The sequence below is a fragment of the Rissa tridactyla genome, chromosome 2, assembly GCF_028500815.1.
Source record: "Rissa tridactyla isolate bRisTri1 chromosome 2, bRisTri1.patW.cur.20221130, whole genome shotgun sequence".
Taxonomy (NCBI): Eukaryota; Metazoa; Chordata; class Aves; order Charadriiformes; family Laridae; genus Rissa; species Rissa tridactyla.
In genome coordinates this window covers 3,480,648-3,501,108 of record NC_071467.1, presented here as the reverse complement: position 1 = coordinate 3,501,108, position 20,461 = coordinate 3,480,648, and the positions used below count along the sequence as shown (strand labels likewise).

The following is a 20,461-nucleotide window of genomic DNA, read 5'->3' as shown; positions in this document are numbered from 1 at the left end:
AGTGCTAGAGGTGACCATGCCCAGGCTCCATTTTTGTGAACCCTTCCTGCCACACCACCACGTGCCTTTTATTCAGCAGTCCTGTCCATTGCTCCCTCACAGGACTGCTAGTCGCCCTGACCCTCCCTCATCATTCCTAGTTTAAATCCATCCTTATGAGGTCAACCATCCTATTGGCAAAAATAGTTTTGCCCTGCTTGTGAGGTGGATCCCATCTCTCCCAAGCAGATGCTGATCTGCAAACAGGGTCCAATTGTTACAGAACCCCAAATCATGCTTCCAACACCAATTCCACAGACAGTTATTTATTTGTCCTATTAGTGTCTTCCTCCTCACACCCTTTCCCCTCACCAGCACTCTATGTGATGAAACTACACAGGGATGCTTTAGCCAAGAAAAAGCTTGAAAAAAACTCTTTTTGTTGATTAAAAGGTATTCTAGTCCACTGGCTTGTTTTGGCTTTGAGGGCTTGGACTCACTGATACTGTAATGCTTAGCTAAATATTCATATCAAAGAGTCGCCATGACTAGGAACAGAGGCATGGGGCTTATTTGCAGAAGTCAAAAAATAAGAGATATGCTGCTCTGAGTCTACATTTCCCCTCATCTGTTTCCTCGTTGCATGGCAGAAATTGCTCTCTACCACAGAGAATGTTAATGGATGTGTTCATTAAGGAACTGGCCCACAGGTTAGCAAAACTGTTTGGGTTTTTGTAAGAACTATGGGTTGCTCTGCCTGATCCATGCATAGACCAGACCAGCTCTTCCCATTAATTCTTCACAGCTCAGGTGAACCAGAGATCATTTTGCTCTACAAACCTGTGAGAACTTTGCTGATCGGTGCACCTCACATTCCCTGGATATGTATTTTCACCATGTTTTCTAAATAAGCACATACAGAGCTTTCATTTCATGCATGGAGGAGGAACGCATTAAAAAAAAAAAAAAAAAACAAAACAAGTGCCAAGAGAATTGGCTACTATCATCATTTCTTTTGAATTTTCACTGTGGGGGTTTCAACTCCTGTTGCCTCCTGGTTCTTAATCTCACTTACTTCTGTGTAATGTGAATGTCAAAAGATAAACAGTGGGACCTTTGAGCAATTGGTTGGGAAGACACCTTGACTCGTTGCCAGGCTGAAAAGATACTCCTAAAGAAACTATTAAAAATCTGCTGCAGTGAAACAGAAAGAAGCAAGACCGTGTCAGATATAAAAGCAACAAAAACCTTATGCTGGCTTAAAGACAAAACATCCTACTTAGTCTAACTGTTTCTCACAGGCAAGTTAATACTGGGGTCACTCGTATGCATGGGCAACATCTTAAAATAATAAATATTGCCTTAGGAAAAGGAGTTGCAAGGATCTTGAAGCTAGCTGATGTATGTTGTCATGTCCCTCAAGGCATTAACATCTGATGTGCTTTTAGGAGATGAATCAGGCTCCATGTGTACAAAAATGAGCTTCCAAACAAGCATAAATAATAATAATAATCATAAAAAAATAATAATAAAAAAGAAGTAATAAACAGTTTGGTTTAGCTATCACCTTGATTTTTTTCTGCACCCGTGAACCTGAGTGGTGTTCCTCAGTGGGATGCAGCTATCTTATTTCAGTGTGAAAGGACATATCTTATTCTAATGGAAACTTGCAAAGGTATGAGCTTGGCAAAGAAATCCAGAGTGATTAATAAACAGCAGAGAAGAGCTCCTTCCTTTATGATCTACATATGGCTGTCTTAGGACTTGATCCAACTCCCAGGAGCTCCAGTGAGAACTCCAGCTGAACACTGCAGGCTAGAAATATCTCCATATATCTTGCTTCTCTGGCGTTTAGGTCCATCAACATGGCTTTAAGATGGTTGGCTCTCAAATTTGGAAACAGAGAGTGCTTCTGAAACACTGCCCAGTATTATTATACATACACAAAATGAGAGATACAGGGGAAAAAAGTCTGATTGTCCTTAGCTGTGTCAGAAGACAGCAATGACAAAGACAAGGGTCAGAGGAAATTTAAAAGGAGCAGATCTACTGTGTCTTATCCCTCTATTTACAAAAAGTGGTGGCTGTCAGTGATGGGCTGCTCTTAAAGATAATACTAGGGGTTACTCTTATCTCTTTTCCTAATTTTTCTCCTGGACACTGGTAGTTGGAGAGCAAGAGGAGGTCAACTAACGGGTAGAAACTTCAGACTACACATATGAGCATATCATGATGCTAAGCTACTGTAAATTTCATCAGACACACCCTGCAACATGGAAAGAAAATTCCATTTAGAAGAAACAAGCTGCTTAATTTTCTCCACCACCATCAATAATCATAACAATAATTGCTACTACTATTTTTTTCTAATTACAGTTTCAGGTAGAAAGGAAGAATTAGATCTCTTTCCAGTTAATGTGATATATTCTTCAGCTTCCTTTTTACAGTCAAAAGGGAATGGATTAATCTCACTGAGAATTCTGTTTTGTGCCAAATAGATCAGCTAGCTATCCTTAATATAAGAACCCTATTGCACAGGGCAGCTTGTTAGATCAAAACATCAATGGATGTACAAAATGCCCAGAAAGCAGGAAAAATAATCCCGGCATCAACAAACAGCTGCTCATAAGGGGGAACACACAACATCATATTTCAATGGGGCAGGAGGGTAATAAAGCCCATACGTTGACAGTGGTACCTACCTATTGCATCTCCTTGCTCGTACACCATGGAGGCCAGGTCTTTAATGATCTGGTTCACATCCAACATGTCACTCTGAAAAGACAGAGAGTCTAACATTAATGAGGAATGGGTAATATCCAAGCATAAAAGGCATCTTCAAGCTTTGAAATGAGAAGAAAAAACAACAAAAAACAAAACAAACAAAGAAACAACAAAGCAAAACAAAACCCCAAAAAACTAAACCACAACCAGAAAACCTCGCTTGTGTAGAATTAAAAGAACAAGTTATAATGCTGCCATAGTAAATTGAAAATCCCCTTAAACAAAGTCATATTTGTCTGGATCTAAGTCAGCCAGTTGAGTCAAGCTTTCTATAAGAAACAAGTGAAATGGTCAGATGATACAGTTGCTTTTCAGAATTGTGGATGACTAAGAGAGAAAAAACAACAACAATAAAACCAGCAGCAACCCCTTTTGTTTCAAAAAAGTTATTTTTAATGTAGACCGGTCATCCCAGAGTGCGTATTCTTGCATAGAAAAAGCACATTTTTCAGAGTAGCAACTAGCTGATAAAATACTATGCATAAACTGATAGAGGCATGATCAAAAACTCACTGAATTTGAAATCCTATTGGTAAGGCAATAAGGAAAGACCTGTCTGATGAATGGATTCATTTATATATTTTCAAGTGTAAAAAAAAAAATTAAAAAAATGTAGATTCTGCACTGAAATTTTCTTAGTTAAACCACAGCAAATTGCCAGTGAGCTTGTTTCCTTCATTTCCGAACACTTACCATATACAAGAGCAAATATGAGCATATGTTGACTTCATAGGACACTGTGTCCTATAAAAAGAATGAATCTAGCAATAATACACATGATAATACAGATACTGCTAAATACACTACCAGTGAGGCAACATTAGCAGAGAAGAAAAAAAAGACACTCAAACAGGATGCATTTTGCTAAGCTGTAGAAATCACAGAACCACAGAAACACTGAGGTTGGAAGGAACCTCTGGAAATCAGTTAGTCCAACAACCCTGCTCAGAGCAGTCAATGAAAGCAGATTGGTCAGGGCCATGTCCACTTGGTTTTGTATATCTCCACAGACGGAGGCTGTACAGATTGTCTGGCCAACAGTATGTTCATGTATCTTTGTCCTGGGGAACCCAACACCAGATATCTTCTGAAGCATTGAAAACATTTCACAGAATCACAGAATCACACGGAATGGTAGGGGATGGAGGGGACCTCTGGAGATCATCTAGTCCAACCCCCCTGCCAAAGCAGGGTCACCTAGAGCAGGTTGCACAGGAACGCGTCCAGGTGGGTTTGGAATGTCTCCAGAGATGGAGACTCCTCTACCTCTCTGGGCAGCCTGTTCCAGTGCTCTGGCACCCTCACAGCAAAGATGTTCCTCCTCATGTTGAGATGGAACTTGCTATGTACAAGTTTTTGCCTGTTACCTCTTGTCCTGTCACTGGGCACCACTGAGAAGAGTCTGGCCCCACCCTCCTGACACCCACCCTTTAGATATTGATCAGCATTGATTAGATTCCCTCTCAGTCTTCTCTTCTCCAGGCTAAACAGACCCAGGTCTCTCAGCCTTTCTTCATAAGAAAGCTGCTCCATTCCCTTGATCATCTTCTTAGCCCTTTGCTGTACCCTCTCCAGTAGTTGCCTGTCCTTGAACTGGGGAGCCCAGAACTGGACACAGTACTCCAGATGTGGCCTCATCAGGGCAGAGTGGAGGGGGAGGATGACCTCTCTCAACCTGTTAGCCACACTCTTTTCAATGCACCTCAGGAGACCATTGGCCTTCTTGGCCACAAGGGCACATTGCTGCCTCATGGTCAACTTGTTGTCCACCAGGACTCCCAGGTCTCTCTCTGCAGAGCTGCCTTCCAGCAGGTCAGCCCCTAACCTGTACGAGCGTATGGGGTTATTCCTCCCAAGGTGCTGGACCCAACACTTGCCCTTGTTGAACTTCATTAGGTTCCTCTCCACCAAACTCTCCAGGCTGTCCAGGTGTTGCTGAATGGTGACATATCAGATTCCTAAGAATCTGCTTCTCCTGAGGCTAATTGCACAGTAATTAATTCATCTACTTGGGTCCTGTTGCAACGCTAGTCCATCATAGCAATAGTTCTGTTTCCTTCCACCCCACTTTTAAAGACCTCAGCTTCGTTAACGGCAAATTTTGAAAATGGTGTAAAATGAATCCATGCCCTTCTACTGAAGTTTGTTCTGAGAATATAAATGGCATAACATTTAATCACATAATGCAATAGAATAGCATTAATTTGCAGTGAAACCTGTGAGTCCCATTGTGAATTCTAGAACATACCAAATTGTTGAATAACTGAAGAAGTGGGAGAAAGAAAAGGTTTAAAAGTTATGAGAAATCATAATAAAACAAAAACCCAAAAACCCCAACCAAAGACTGGGTAATGCATCACAAAATGCACTTCATTCATTCACTTGTCAAGTATAATGAAGCTTTAATTATTTATGGTATTATTCATAACTTGTAAATACTGCAGTATATTTTGTAAAAGCAATGAAGTTTAAGTAACTTGAGATTGCTCTTGAGCACTGTGGTAGTAAATCATTGCCAGGAAATGAGAAGAAATTAGTTGTGATTTTTTTGGGTGGGGGAGTTGTTTGGTTTGGGTTTTTTGTAAAATCTTTAAAAGGAGAAAGCTAAAGTTTAGCAAAATGTTAAGAACTGAGAATTAACTTTAATGTGTTGTTCTGCTCTCATTTAACTGCTTAGTATAAAATGATTAAGGAAATATTAAACAAATAATAATACTAAAAAAACCCAGAATGCTCATTTGTCTCTCTTTGATAAATTGCTGCTGACATCAGTCTTTGGTTTCCGTTATTTGCAACATAAACAAAATTCTTTCTACCCTTCAGTTGGTCTGTTTTGGTTTATTCTCCTTCTTTTACAGTACTTTAAGTGAATGCAGCTTAACACCCGTGAAGTTGTTTTTGCATGTACATTTGGTTAGATAGAGGTTGTTGCAATATATTGAATTACACATGCCCCTTCCAAGTATTTCCATTGGAATAAAACAAGTGGGCAAATTGGTCTAAGAAAGATCGGATGATATATTGACTCCTCCTAGGGTCCTCCTCAGCTAAGTTACCTGCCAAGGAGTTGGGCTCTCTGCCTGCTGATCCCTGGATATTATGATGAGAAGGGAAGAATGAGAAAGGAAATTTAGTGCTGTATATGAACAGAATATCTGTTTCAGATTTGCCATTTATATCCCGGTACTCAGGACGAAAGAGCCATCTGCTGCTGCAGAGTCGAGATCCTTTTCACAACATTGTAACAACACTTAAAATTACTGTTCAGCAAATACACATTATTTAAAACCAGTCTCACTTATTTGTTTGGAAGGAAAAAATGGGACTGCTGTATTTAAGGAAAAACAAACAGGGGTGAGTTGTAAAGCACAGAACACAAAGCAATCTGACCTGAAGCAAGGAATCTGTTGAATAATTTAACCTGGCAATGTGAAGTTTCAAAGTCCCCGATATATGTAAGCAAAACAAAAGAAAAAATAGAAGAAAGAAAAATAGCCAGAAATAAAGACCTTCCATAATGGAATATACCTAGAAGCTATGTTCCTGTTCCTTCTTGCCAGGTTATCTCTACCATGAAGTACCTCTGAAATCACCAGGCATCACAGTTTGTTAGCAAAATCCAATTGCCTTTGGTTTCCCATGTTTGCACACACTATGCAGAATCCACAGTGAAATACAGCTCCTCATAAATCCCTTTGACTCCACAGAAACCAGGAGTACAACAGCTAGCTACCGTTCCAAAAGTGCTGTCTCCCTGTCAGCTGGGGTTTCTTGGGTTTTAATCAACACCAGCCTTTCTTATCTGGCAACAATTCACTCCCTACATTCGTCAGCAAGTGGGAAAAATTTAAATTTTTACATGTAAATCCTCTTTTTTTTTTTTTTCTTCTTTTTTTCCTCAAAGAAATCTATAATATAGATTAATATACAGGATTTAATGTCCATGCTGGAACAAGAAGAGTTGAAACTAGTCATCAGTAAAATCAGAGATGGCAAAAAGTAATGGCAACAGCTAAAGATGACTAAAAAAGCAGAGAAGCGCCAATAAACAAGTCGTGCAGATGAGAAAACCACAGAAATGAAAGAATTTGGGATCCTAAAGATCTGGAGGATTCACTCTCACTAGCGAAAGTTAGTTTGTACAGAAAGTATTAGGTTAAAATGGCAGGACACTTTGAGTCATCTAACCTGACTCAGTAAGTGAATAACGTCACTATAAAGTACTGAGATTTTGGAAAAAAATCTGAACTTCCAACCTTGGCACATAAATGGTTGGAAATATGAGTTTGCAGATAAACTGGAAATTTACATTTCCCATTTTTTTACTTTAACAAGAACACAATTTCAACATTTTCTAAATTAATATGGGAGCCAGTTGGCTTGTAAAACCTAGACATTTTCACCAAGATAGGAACAACCTAATCATAAATCCCAGCAGCCCACTTCCTCATGGGATGAATGTTACTGCGGTATTTGCCCGGACAGCAAATAAGTAAATTTCCTCTCTCTTCCACTGTCATGCTTAGTGGGAGTGAAGATTTATCCACACTGAAAACTTCTACCATAGCCCTGACCTTAATGATATTCTAAGGCCACTTCTGTATTCCATCCACGAGAACGGTGTTAAATAAAGCAGAGAGGGGAAACATGCTCTCTTCAGAAGGACACCGAACAAGCATGTGCTGTCAATAATTTCTCTCTCACATTTAGCCCGACACCAGCATCCTTTGTCAACGTCAGCTCAGGTCCTCAAGGGAAGAGTCACACTTATTTCTAAGAACGTTTGCCTGAGGTTTTTGTAAAAAATGGGATCAGAAATATCAGTGGTCTGTCCTATTCAGCACATGTGCTTTTGTGTGTATTCACACACCATCCTTTTTTTTTTTTTTGAAAGATTACAAATTAACTTCTAAATTAATTGCTGCCTCGGTGTTCAGGAGATGCTGAATTCTACAAGTGAGGCCACATTTTGCCCCACCATCCACTCTGCAATAAGCAGCCAGGAGAGAGATGAGAAAACCCTTGAAGGTGATTCTGAAAGATGTAGTATAATGTCCACGCATGTATCTCTGTATATGGAAGCAATCCAAAACAAAATAAAGCAAAACAAAACCCTAGTGCTTGTTATCTTTGGGAAAAACAAAAACAAAAACAAAACTAAAAGGGAGAAAAGAACCCCTTTGTAGTGTCTGGCGTGTTTTACCAAAGAGATGCTGAGATGCTCCTCATGTATTGTCCCATCTGCAACACCCTTGGCACATCTCCTACCCTGTGGTCCAGCATGTGTGAACCACAGATCCAGAGCACACACAAAGACAATCAAAGCATGGTGTTTGTCTATCTCCATTCTCTTCTCCAAGAGAGGGGAAGGAAGGGAAAGGGAAAAAATGGTTTAAAAAGTGAGCAAGATTCTCTGATGCTAGATGGGCAAAAACTAAATCTTGCTGCAACAGCCTTTCAACAAATATTTTTCTCTTGTCTATGGCTGGGCAGAAAAAAATGACATTCTATAAATCAAACTGATTCAGCCTAAACAACAACAGACCAGCAGAAAATTGTTTTGAGGGCAGAAGCTATCCAGAACAGCAATTACAGACTGAGTTAGATCTCCTCTGGGACTGCACAACAGCCAGTGTGGGGAGTTTCTCTCTCCCTCTTGCTCACTTGTGTGTGCTTCCTCTCTATTTTGCTGTCTTAGTGGCCGGTGTCATCTCAGGAAGTGCAGCACCGTGCTACATAATTAAAATAGTTCTGCCAAGCCTCAGCATGCTAATCCAGCATCCACCTGGGGACAGTGGGCTCAAAAAACACAATACAAGCAAAGTTCCTGTCCACCAAAAGCCAAATGGAGAGGCAGGGGAAACTGAGATGCTCATCAAACAGAGGTGAGGCCATTGCAGAGGACACCTCAACAGGGAAGAACAGAGAGAGATCCTGGAACCAGGCAGCTAATAATATTATTCATTGTGCCCTAAGTGAGAAATAACCCAATGACATTTTCAACCTGCCATGCCATCTTAGGTGCAAATATTTAAGCAAATTTCTGTGCCATGAAGGGGGCAAGGCTGGTGGGTGGGAAGATCGAATTGTTCTGCATATTTGAAGAAGGGGCAGAAACAACTTCTACTGCAGGACTGGCAAGTGTGGAAAAGGTGGCAATGTATTTTTCACAGTTCACTTGTCATAGGATCGTAGAATGGTTAACCTTGGAAGGAACCTTGAAGACCACCTTATTCCAGCCCCCCTGCACCTCCCACTACACCAGTTTGCTCAAAGCCTCATCCAGCCTGGTCTTGAACACCTTCAGGGAAGGGGCATCCACAGCTTCTCTGAGCAGCCTGGGCCAGTGTCTCACCACCCTCACAGTAAAGAATTTCTTCCTAATATCTAATCTAAATCTACCCTCTTTCAGTTTAAAACTTACCCCTCATCCTATCGCTTCACTCCCTGATAAAGAGTCCCTCCCCATCTTTCCTGTAGGCCCCCTTTAGGTACTGAAAGGGGCTATGAGGTCTCCCCAGAATTGCCCTTGTCCGCTCTCATGGACTTCTCAGAGATCAGATACACATGTGGCTATTATTTATTTTAATAAATTACTTGGATGAATTGGAGATAAGACCTCCAACTCGCCTTCTCTACCACCCCCAGTGTGCCTTCCCCACCAGCAGCAATATGAGCATAAGCGGGTTTGACGGGCAGTTCCCTTGGAAAACTCCTCTCCTCTTAGCCATTGAACCACCTTTGAAGACATGCCAGTTTATTTAATGATAGGGGTCATTATCACTGATACAACCTAAAATGTGTGAGGGGCATGTCTGGGGGGCAACAGCACACTACTGTGAGATGTGTTAGTATCTTTTAGCCATCTTTTGCACTACGTCCTTTCTCTGAAGCTTCCTGACCTTACACCTGGATCAGAGATTGCCTGCAAACGTGCATTGCTGTCACTGTCTCCCACACACTCTATATCCCTTGATGTTTGCCTTTATAGAGATCGAAGACTGCTTAAGGCAGATATTGTCTTTCACGGGAATTTTATCAGTTCCAAGTCTGTGCTGAAGGTCAGAACTGGACTGTAGTCTTAGGGAAATATAATAATACAAATGATAGGAAGAGATTCTTTGCCCTTTTAAACCCCTTTAGATCTGGAAATCAGAGACGTGTTAATGGAGGAGAATGTCATCAATAGCTCTGTTTTTAAGTAGGTATCCTCGCTTTATATTTGGGAAAATGTGTCGTAAAATAAAGTATCGAAGATCATGTAAAAAGTTCTTGTTACTAACCATGCTTTTGAACTTCAAGTTAATTTACATCCAAAATTTCATTTAAATTCAGCAGTTTGTAAAGGTGGGTGACTTCACATATGCATGTACATGTGAGTATTCGTACAGGCACATATACACATGTATTCTTGAGTACCACAAATACACCCACCTGTATAAATAGTAACATATTAGAGTTATGTTATATATAGTAATATATAGATACACTAATAATTTTAAGATCTAACTTGCCCCTAGCATACACCAGGTGCTAAATGAGCATTTTAGGCTTAGCAGATTGCAGAGATACAAACACAGCCTATTTCTGTCGACAGCAGCACAAAACAGACCTTAAATCTCAGGCTTTTTTTTCCTGGCTAAACACTCTGGTGCAAGATAAGCATGAACACTGATATGTTCTGATAACGGGCAAGCAAACAAAAAAAAATAAAATAAAAATTGCTTTGCCTTGCTCAGTTTTGAGAACTAAAAGCTGCATTGCTTCCATTTTGCCCCCAAGTTAATGGCATGATGGTTTGATATCAGGCAGAGCAAGGGCAAGAATGGCTCTCCTCGGAAAACCGAGAGGCAACACTTATAAACAAAGGAATTATGCAACAAAGTCAAGGAGTAGAGCAAATGGAGAAATGTTTTAAAAATCACCTGTGATGGAGGAGAGCATGTGCATTTCCATATTCTTCAGTGCACAGCCCTTCCTTCCTCCCTACCGCTCTCCTCTTCCCCTGGACACACATAAAGCCCCTGATAGAGAGTGGCCCACAAAGAGGGAAAGTTGGAGATCCACATAGAAAGTAAATGAAGAGGGAAGTGATTTCATTCCTCTCCCAGGTGTGAGGGAGAACATCAGGTCTGCTCTCCAAAACGGGGCACGTCAGAATTTTATTTCCCCTTACTCGGTGTCTGATGTTACTGCAATTTGTTAATACAGCTGGTGCCAGTCTCTGGGAAATTGTAATGCATATTTGGAAGCAATAACACAAAAAATGCATTAGACTGGTCATGCCTAATACTTATTCTTTACACTTCTTAGGTTATATATTTATTTCGGCCATGTTACAGAAGAAAGTATCTGCACCCACATTACAAATCCAACCTTTTGTTCTCCCACAACCAAGTTTCTCTCTATTCTGCCACTAAAGAAAGATCAATATCCTTGTGTATCCAACATCCCCGTGGGTTGTAGATGAAAGCGACTCACATGCTAGAAATATTGCTTCTGTTTTCTGCTCTGCTAGAATGGCTTTTGTGGGATTTTTGGCCAACTCACCTGTCCCAGGTTCCTGGAGTTGAATTAAGGAGTCCATTCCAAGGTAAATCCACTTATGTTTATGGGGTTATCGGATGGGATAAAAATAAATGCATGAAAGACTCCAAAAGAATAAATATAAATAGAGATAATGAAATGCCTGACATTGTAGCCTTCATATTCTAGAAATAAAAATGCTCAATGAAGAAGAAAGCTTATCTCAATAAAGAATATCCATTTGAAATTAGATACAGGTTGCAGCTTAGGATTTGTGAAATTTGCTGGCGTGAGAGTAAAAATGAAATATAACAAAAAATTTAAAAGCAAAAGCCACACCAACCAGAGAAGAAATGTTCACCCATAATTATCCATAGCCTTGACTGAGAAAAGGCTTCTATGAGCAACAGGTTCTTTCTGTAAGAGGTGGACAATAAATACTCCAATCAGATGCAATTGCCATGGACTGTTTCATGGTGTGGATACCTGTCCACCAGGAACTATTAGTCTATATCACACATTTGTTTTGTATCAGCTTCCAAACCACTCCAATGAGCCATGGGGTCTCTTCAGCAACAAACTGCAAGAAGTGAGATATATGGGTTCTTACAGCAACCCATAAAAAAATTTTATATATATATATACACATATATATACACACACACACACACAATAGGAATGCTTGTTGGGGACACTTAGTCTTTTTCTTTTTTTTTTTTTTTTTTTAAAGGAAAATAAAGTGCATTTAATATTTACAGCTACACCTTTTGTAGCTCTTCAAAAGAAGGTCTCCTGAGTATTAAATCAGCAAAAAGATATGGAAATCCATAAGCAAACTCCAAACTCAGTATCTTACATGCTGACTTTTCCTTTAGCATCTCCTGCTTTCTGCCCCAGGCTGCAATGTATAAACTAACACGAGTAGTGAGGGAAGTAGCTGTAATCTATCACGCTGACTGATACCAGCCCCAGGAAAGGTAGTTTATTGCAGGTGGTATGTTATCTTCAAAAATAGAAACTGTGCAAAGATTATGACAAAAACTTCAACACTTTCTACACTTTGTTTGCAGCACTATTAATTCTTCACTCTGCATTTATTTCCATAAGGGTCATTTAACCAGAAAAATACAATGGAGAAATTCATTTTCTTTTTAGGAGTGTTCTGGGAAACCAAGCAATTAGAGCCATCTTAAGCTGTCATGTATTATCAATTGCCACTCAATTATTTTACTTAAATAAAATACTGATTGCAGAGACTGATCTGCAGCTACCAACTGATTAATTTAGCTGCACTATTTATTCTTGAGAAATTAAAAAAAGAAATATCTAACTCTACCTGAAAAGAGAAAGACAAAGGGCCAAGGGAGAGGAGAAAACTGGCAATATGTAGCATCTGTTCACGATTCTCTGCTATGTTGCCAATTTTCAGTTTAGAAATAGCTGAAACTACTGCAGTCTGTACAGAGTCAGGAGATAATCAGTCCTCATTAGAAGCAGAGTCCATGGTTTTGGTGCAGAGAGGAAGTTGTAATCTCTTAAAGAGGTCACTGAAAGTCAGAAGCTCTTGTCCCCAGTCTTCAGGAGACTGAAGGGGCAAAGTCAAAAGATGGATTATGGCTGTCCGGGTCTCTGAGGTCTGCAGGTAGCACCAGCTCCATGAGTCACCACCTATCCTAGGTCTATGCAAGGCTTACATGGTCCTCAATGGTACGAACTGGGCAAAGAAATGATATATTCTCCAGATATGTTAAAAAAAAAAAAAAAAGCCTCTGCCCTATATCCCCTTACATGTTTCAAAAACAAACGGCATGTTCTTTGTAGGCTATTCCAGATTTTGGCTCTGTGGATTGCAGACTATGCTGTTGACACTTATCTCGTATATTTTCAGTCAATAATGCAGCGTACCTAAAAGGCACAAGTGCTGAGTAAAGGTATCTGTGGGACAATTCATTACACCTACAGCTAAAAGGCTTATAAAAAAAAGGCTTGATGGCTCTTACCTGCTCTAAAAATCAGACTTGCTGGAGCTGACTCTCCAAAACAACCCTCATGTGGTTTTAGTCTCTATTCTCTGCATGAGAGAGCTTTTTTTTTAAAAGTATTCATTATAACCAAAATGATTAATCTCATTGTTCAAGGATTTTTTCTTCATGTTTAATTTATACATATCTGTCCTTAGTTACTACTTGGTAATTTGTTACTACCTTCAACCTTAATATTTTAAATTATTCTACGCTTTTTTCAATGCTATTACACGTCAAGTATTTCTATGTAGTCATCATGGCTCAACTAATCACTGCTGCACTTTCTGAGCCTGCAGTTGGTAAATTCCTGTAATCTCTCTTCATAAATTATACTTAATACTTCTTCCTCATTTCTTTCCTTCTGGATCACCTCCAAATTTCTAATAGAAAAAGCAGGCCAAAAAGCTCTCATTTCTTACACACCTTCCTATCAGATAAAAAGTGACAATGTCTAAGGCAGATACTAAAGACTGTATGACAGTTTGCTTTACTTTCCAACAGTCTGTCTGTGCTTTCCAGTTGAAAATTTCCAATTTCTGGTTAAAATTATAGCATTGTTTCACACTGAGTCTTGGTCTTCCTATATCTTAGAGGGAGAAGCAATTCTTTGGTGGTCTGAATGATCTAGAAAAGCTGTTCTAGGTCAACTGTTTTGAAATTTGCATGGCAAGACTTTGGGGTCTGTCACTATAAGATTAGAGAGATGCAAATCCTTAGGTCTCACAATCTCAGAGTCACCCAGAAGAAAGTTTCTCTAGACTTTCTCAATAAGCACAAGAGAGAGGCAGGCACCTTCAGAAAGTAGTTCACATCTTTGGTATTTCAATAGAAGTGGGATGAGTCTGAGACATTGTAGGTAGCATTGCAAATGGAGAAAGAGTCCTCTGAGTCTTTTTTCCCATAGTCAAAAATGTGGTTCAGAAAGTGCAGTTTGGTCACCCAGCCCTACAGACAACATAGCTGTATTTGCACACATGAGCATAACTGTACTGGGCTGGATGACATGAGTTGGATTATGATCCTGTGCCATTCTAAAATGACATGCAATTGATTCCACAGTTTCTGATTAAGGTGTGCTTTGGTAGTTATTATGCCCTGTGAGATCCCAGATGCCATTTACTTTCTGTATCTCAACCAATTCCTGAACATCTTTATTGATCTTCCTTAAATAAGCTTTTCAGAGGGAACTGAAGAGTCTGGAGAAATGGGCAGACAGGAATCTCATGAAGTTCAACAAAGACAAATAGCAAGCCCTGCACAATGGGAGGAATCACCCTATGGACAGATTGGGGACTGACTGGCTAGAAAGGAGTTTAGCAGAGAAGGACCTTGGGCCCTGGTGGCCAACCAGTTGCACATGAGCCAGCAGTGTGGTAAAGGCAGCTAACAATGTCCTGGGATGTACTAGAGTGTAGTCAACAGGTCCAGTGAGGTGATCCCTCCCCTCTCTTTGGCATTTGTGAGACCACATCTGGCGTGCTGTACAGTTTGGGCCTCCCCAGTACAACAAAGACAGTGACTTTACTGGATTGAGTCAGCCAGAACATCATCATCATCATACGCAGGGATCTGGAGCACATGACATATTTCAAGAGGATGAGAAAAGCTGAGAAAAGCTGGGTTTCTTCAGCCTGGAGAAAAGTAAGCTGACAGGGAGTATGACACCTAACAGGAGGGCACAGATGGATCCAGTCTCTTCTCTGTGTATGATGGAAGGATGAGCAGCTGTGGACACAAGTTGGAACACAAGTTGGAAAAAAAAATTCCCATGAGGGTGTCCAAACACAGGAATAGGGGCCCAATGCATTTGCTCTCCAAAAGAGCTTGAGTTATTATTTAATATTAACTTGGGTCTTTTTGCTTGAAGTTCTCATGACATTACTCCTTCTCAAAGTGGAGAGGAGACTATCCTCTCCAATCACATCATTATCCATCTATATTTTAATCAATTATCTCTTGTAACCTAGGTCACAACCAAGATCTCAAGAACTTCATCTTAATAACCTGTCCTGTTTGCAGAACTGTCACCTGCAGACTATCAACGGGTGCAGGTAAAAAGAAGTATCTCACCTACAAAGAAACTAAAGGCAAAGAGAGCCTTCAAAGATTAGACATCTGCTGGTGATCCATGCAGAGTGGCACTGCTAGCCTTGGAGAAAGAAAACATTTGATCTCAATTGTGTGCAAAGTCTGCATTATGAGTCTTAAGCTGGGCACAGCCAGGAGATGTATGAAGCTCCACAGACCAGACTGTAGTCCTTCACAGTAGGGCCACTGCCTAGAAAATGAATCACTCCTCAACATTCCCAGAAAAAAAAAAAAAATTAACTTTTTTTTTTTTTCTTTTTAAGTACTAATAGATCCCAAAGGTACCACCATAAATTCAGGGAAAATAAAAATGCTTTGTATTTTCTAAACAAGCAAAGGGAATGACGTTTGCAGACACTTGAGTGATACTTCTCATTTGTAATGTAAAAGTACCTTTTATACAGGCATTGCTTTAGACACTGGGAATCCTGATGTCCTATAGATAAAGTCTTGGGCGATGACAGAGGTAAGTCAGACAATAATAAGTTGTCCACATTCTAGAAGTTCCCAGAAGGTAGCAAGGAGGGCTTGTGTCTGGTACTCTGAAGTCCCACAGAGACCATTTCTGTTGAATTATTCAAGGTTTATATGTCATCATTTGGATCTAGGTTATGACTATGGGAACTATAAGGACAGTTTACTTTTCATTTTCTAATGCAAGATATTGTAATATTTCTGATACCCCAGTGCCTTGATGAAGAGAAGGCATGTTTGAAAGCAGGTGGCTTTAGCTCCTTTGAAGGTCTTATAGGGGTAAAACTCATTAGGCTGCTGAAGATCTGGGGAAAAATACAAGAAATTATAAGGATATTGGCAACGTGGGCATTTCTAGTAGCAATGTTATGGTCTTGCTAGACAAATCTCCTAGTGCATAATAAAATCTATGGCTGAAGTTCTTCCTTCTGTCCTGGGTTGGCCAGGAAAACCGCCTTTAGAGAAAAGAGCAAGCACACACTGTTTATTATTTATACTGGGAGGCAGAAAAATCAAACAGAGCAGCAAGTATATTTTTTTCTTCATTTTCTCTTTATGCTTTACTATGATACCTGGGATTTATCAGGTTTTATTTTTCAGTGAAGAAATTTTTCCTGATATCACAGAATCACAGAATCACAGAATGGTTCGGGTTGGAAGGGACCTTAAAGATCACCTAGTTCCAACCCCCCTGCCGTGGGCAGAAACACCTCCACTAGACCAGGCTACTCAAAGCCCCATCCAGCCTGGCCTTGAACACCTCCGAGGATGGGGCATTGACAACTTCCCTGAGCAACCTGTTCCAGTGCCTCACTACCTTCACAGTAAAGAATTTTTTCCTGATATCCAATCTAAATTCACCCTCTCTCAACTTGAGGCTGTTACCCCGTGTCCTGTCATAACACTCCCTCTCCATCCTTCCTATAGGCCCCCTTTTAGTTACTGGAAGGCTGCTATAAGGTCTCCTCGGAACCTTCTCTCCTCCAGGCTGAACAACCCCAACCCTCTCAGCCTGTCCTCATAGCAGAAGTGCTCCAGCCCTCTGATCATCTTCATGGCCCTCCTCTGGACCCACTCCAACAGGTCCATGTCCTTCTCGTGGTGAGGACTCCAGAGCTGGATGCAGTATTCCAGGTGGGGTCTCACCAGAGCAGACTAGAGGGTCAGAATCACCTCCCTTGATCTGCTGGCCACGCTTCTTTTAATGCAGCTCAGGATGTGGTTGACCCCCCAGAAGGGCTGCAAGCATGCATTGCCAGCTCATGTCCAATCTAAACCTCCCCTGGCACAACTTCAGACTCTTTTCTCTCATCCTCTCACTTGTTACTTTGGAGACCAACCCCTACCTCTCTACAAGTTCCTTTCAGGTAGTTGTAGAGAGCGAGAAGGTCTCCCCTCAGCCTCCTTTTCTCCAGGCTAAATAACCCCAGCTCCCTCAGCCGCTCCTCATAAGACTTGTGCTCTAGACCCTTCACCAGCTTCATTGCACTTCTTTGGACAAGCTCCAGCACCTCAATGTCTTTCTTGTAGTGAGGGGCCCAAAACTGGACACAGTACTCAAGGTGGGGTCTCACCAGTGCCTGAAAGGCAGGACCTGCCTTTCAAGAGAGACAATCACTGCCCTAGTCCTGCTGGCCACACTATTCCTGACACAGTCCAGGATGCAGTTGGCCTTCTTGGCCACCTGGGCACACTGCTGGCCATATTCAGCCGACTGTCAGCCAACACCCCCAGGTCTAATTTTGCCAGGCAGCTCTCCAGCCACTGTGCCCCAAGGCTGTAGCGCTGCATGGGGTTATGCAGGACCCAGCACTTGACCTTGTCAAACCTCCTACCATTGGCCTTGCCCCAGCAATCCAGCCTGTCCAGATCCCTCTGTAGACCCTTCCTACCCACAAGCAGATCAACACTCCCGCCCAACTTAGCGGGATTTGATGCAACTGAGGGTGCACTCGATCCCCTCATCCAGATCATTGATAACGATATTGAACAGAATTGGCCCTAGTACCAAGCCCTGGGGAACACCACTCATGACTGGCCACCAACTGGATTTAACTCCATTCACCACAACCCTTTTGGCTCAGCCACCCAGCCAGTTCTTTACCCAGTGCAGAGTATGCCCATCCAGTCCTTGAGCAGACAGTTTCTCCAGGAGAATACTGCAGGAAACAATGTCAAAGACCTTACTAAAGCCCAGGTAGAAACATCCAGGGCCTTTCCCTCATCCATTAAGCGTGTCACCTTGTCACAGGAGGAGATCAGGTTAGTCAAGCAGGACCTGCCTTTCAAGAACCCATGCTGACTGGGCCTTGATCACTTGGTTGTCCTGTACATGCTATGTGATAGCACTCAAGATGATCTGCTCCGTAACCTTCCCTGGCACTGAGTTCAGGCTGGCAGGCCTGTAGTTCCCTGGATCCTCCTTCCTGTCCTTCTTGTAGATCGGTGACACATTTCATAACTTCTAGACAACTGGGCCCTCCCTGGTTACACAGGACTGATGATAAATGATGGAAAGCGGCTTCGTAAGCATCTGTTGTTCATTTTAGTGCCCATCCCAAACCATGACACCATCCATTGCAGCACTGCACTTATGTGATTCATCCCACTAGGTTTCCATGATTGCAACCATATCATAGTTTTGCAGCTGCACAATGGTTTCCAGTTCCTCCAGTTTGTTGCCCGAGCTGTGTGCATTGGAGCTCTTTCTTATGCATGCAGATTACCAGTAAAATATTAGATGGTGTCTTACATCCCAAATCCAGAAATCTTATGTTCATCTTGGATCAGCACTGTGAATTACTGTCCAGTAATTAAAATGACAGTTACGAATAACAAGCAGCTCACTCTCTGACCAAAGCAGCTATCATTCAACAATGGCATTTTACTTTGCCAGTTTTGCTTATGTGTCATTGGCAGATGAGGGAGATGCTCTCACTGAAAAAAAGTCTAGGTCATTTAAGTCTCTAAAGGAAAGAGCTAATATTTATAGAGCAGAGTTGGTGGATTACATGTTAATGTCTGCTACATCTACATTTACAGCTCAGCAAATTGCACTGGACTCCCTTCAGAGTCAATGGAGGGCCAACAGTGGACTTGAGGAGTTTAGATTAAGGGTTACATATTTTCAAACTGTCTGGGACTCCAAAATACTAACGAGAAAATTTTAGAGAAATAGGTGAAACAACCTTAGACCTATTAACTGAAAATTCATGTGGAATAAGGTGACTATTCAGAAGACCAGAAAAGCGAGTGTACAGTCTGAACAGAGCAAATCCTGGGAATTAGAGGCCAGCCAGCTTAATGTCAGCCCCATGCAATCCTCAGTGGTACTGATGATGGGACAAATAATCAAATGTATGATTTGCAGTTGCACAAAACTCAGCAAGAGAATGAGCAACAACAAGTATGTAATTGTCAAAACCACCTAATATCTTTCTAGGGCAGGGCAACACACCTGAGGAAGGGGAGAAGCAGCAGATGGCAGATACACAGGTAGAGCAATCACAGCCTAGATGAAAGAATTGTAAAATTGGCTGGGATAACATATTTAAAAACTAATTCTCCATTAGTAATTCTCTTAGGTCCTAGACTGGGAGGATGCACTGAGAGGACTTCAACCTCATGGAGTTCGACCTCATGAAGTTCAACCTCATGAAGTTCAACAAGGCCAAATGCAAGGTCCCACACTTGGGTTGGAGCAATCCCCAGCATGAGTAAAGACTGGGGGATGGATTGAGAGCAGCCCCGAGGAGAAGGACGTGGGGATACTGGTGGATGAATAACTGGACATGAGCTAGGAATGTGTGCTTGCAGCCTGAAAAGCCAATCATGTCCTGGTCTACATAAAAAGCAGCGTGCCCAGCAGTTCGAGGAAGGTGATACTCTTCCTCTACTCTGCTCTCACAAGACCCCACCTGGAGTACTGTGTTCAGCTTTGGGGCCCCCAACATAAGAAGGACATGGACCTGTTAAAGCAGGTTCAGAGGAGGACCATGAAAATCATCATAGGACTGGAACACCTCTCCTGCAAAGAAAGGCTGAGAGAGTTGGGGTTATTCAGCCTGGAGAAAAGAAGGTTCCGGGGAGAACTTATAGCAGCCTTTCAATCTATAAAGGGAGCTTCTAGGAAAGATTGAGAGAGACTTTTTCCCAAGGCCTGTAGTGATGGGACAAGGGGCAACGGTTTTCAAATAAAAGAGGATAGATTTAGATTGGACATAAAGAAGAAATTTTTTACAATGAGGGTGGTGGTGAGACACTGGACCAGGTTCCCCAGAGAAGTCATGAATACCCCATCATTGGAAGTGTTTAAAGTCAGGTTAGACAGGGCTTGGAGCAACCTGATCTAGTGAAAGATGTTCCTGCCCATGGTGGTGGGGTTGGACTAGATGACCTTTGAAGGTCCCTTATGACCCAAACTATTCTATGATTCCATGAGTTCTTCATAGGTTTGTCCCGGATCCAAGACTAATCAATATTTTTCAGTAATGGTTTGAATGATGGAGTAGAAGCTCAGAAATATTTTGAGCCTGTCAGATGATAAAATTATATTTCAAAGTGATCTTGTTAAATTGGGGAAACAC

At 41.4% G+C, this 20,461-nt stretch overlaps 1 protein-coding gene across 6 annotated transcripts in view; it reads right to left on the bottom strand.

Moving 5' to 3' along the window:
* TSNARE1 (t-SNARE domain containing 1) overlaps positions 1-20,461 on the bottom strand; it is a 511,576-nt gene that overhangs the window by 198,030 nt on the left and 293,085 nt on the right. For all 6 annotated transcript variants that reach the window (XM_054191276.1, XM_054191275.1, XM_054191280.1 and 3 more), the window contains one exon: positions 2,682-2,754. In XM_054191276.1, the coding sequence (XP_054047251.1) occupies positions 2,682-2,754 (73 nt within the window). The remainder of the gene's footprint in view (positions 1-2,681; positions 2,755-20,461) is intronic.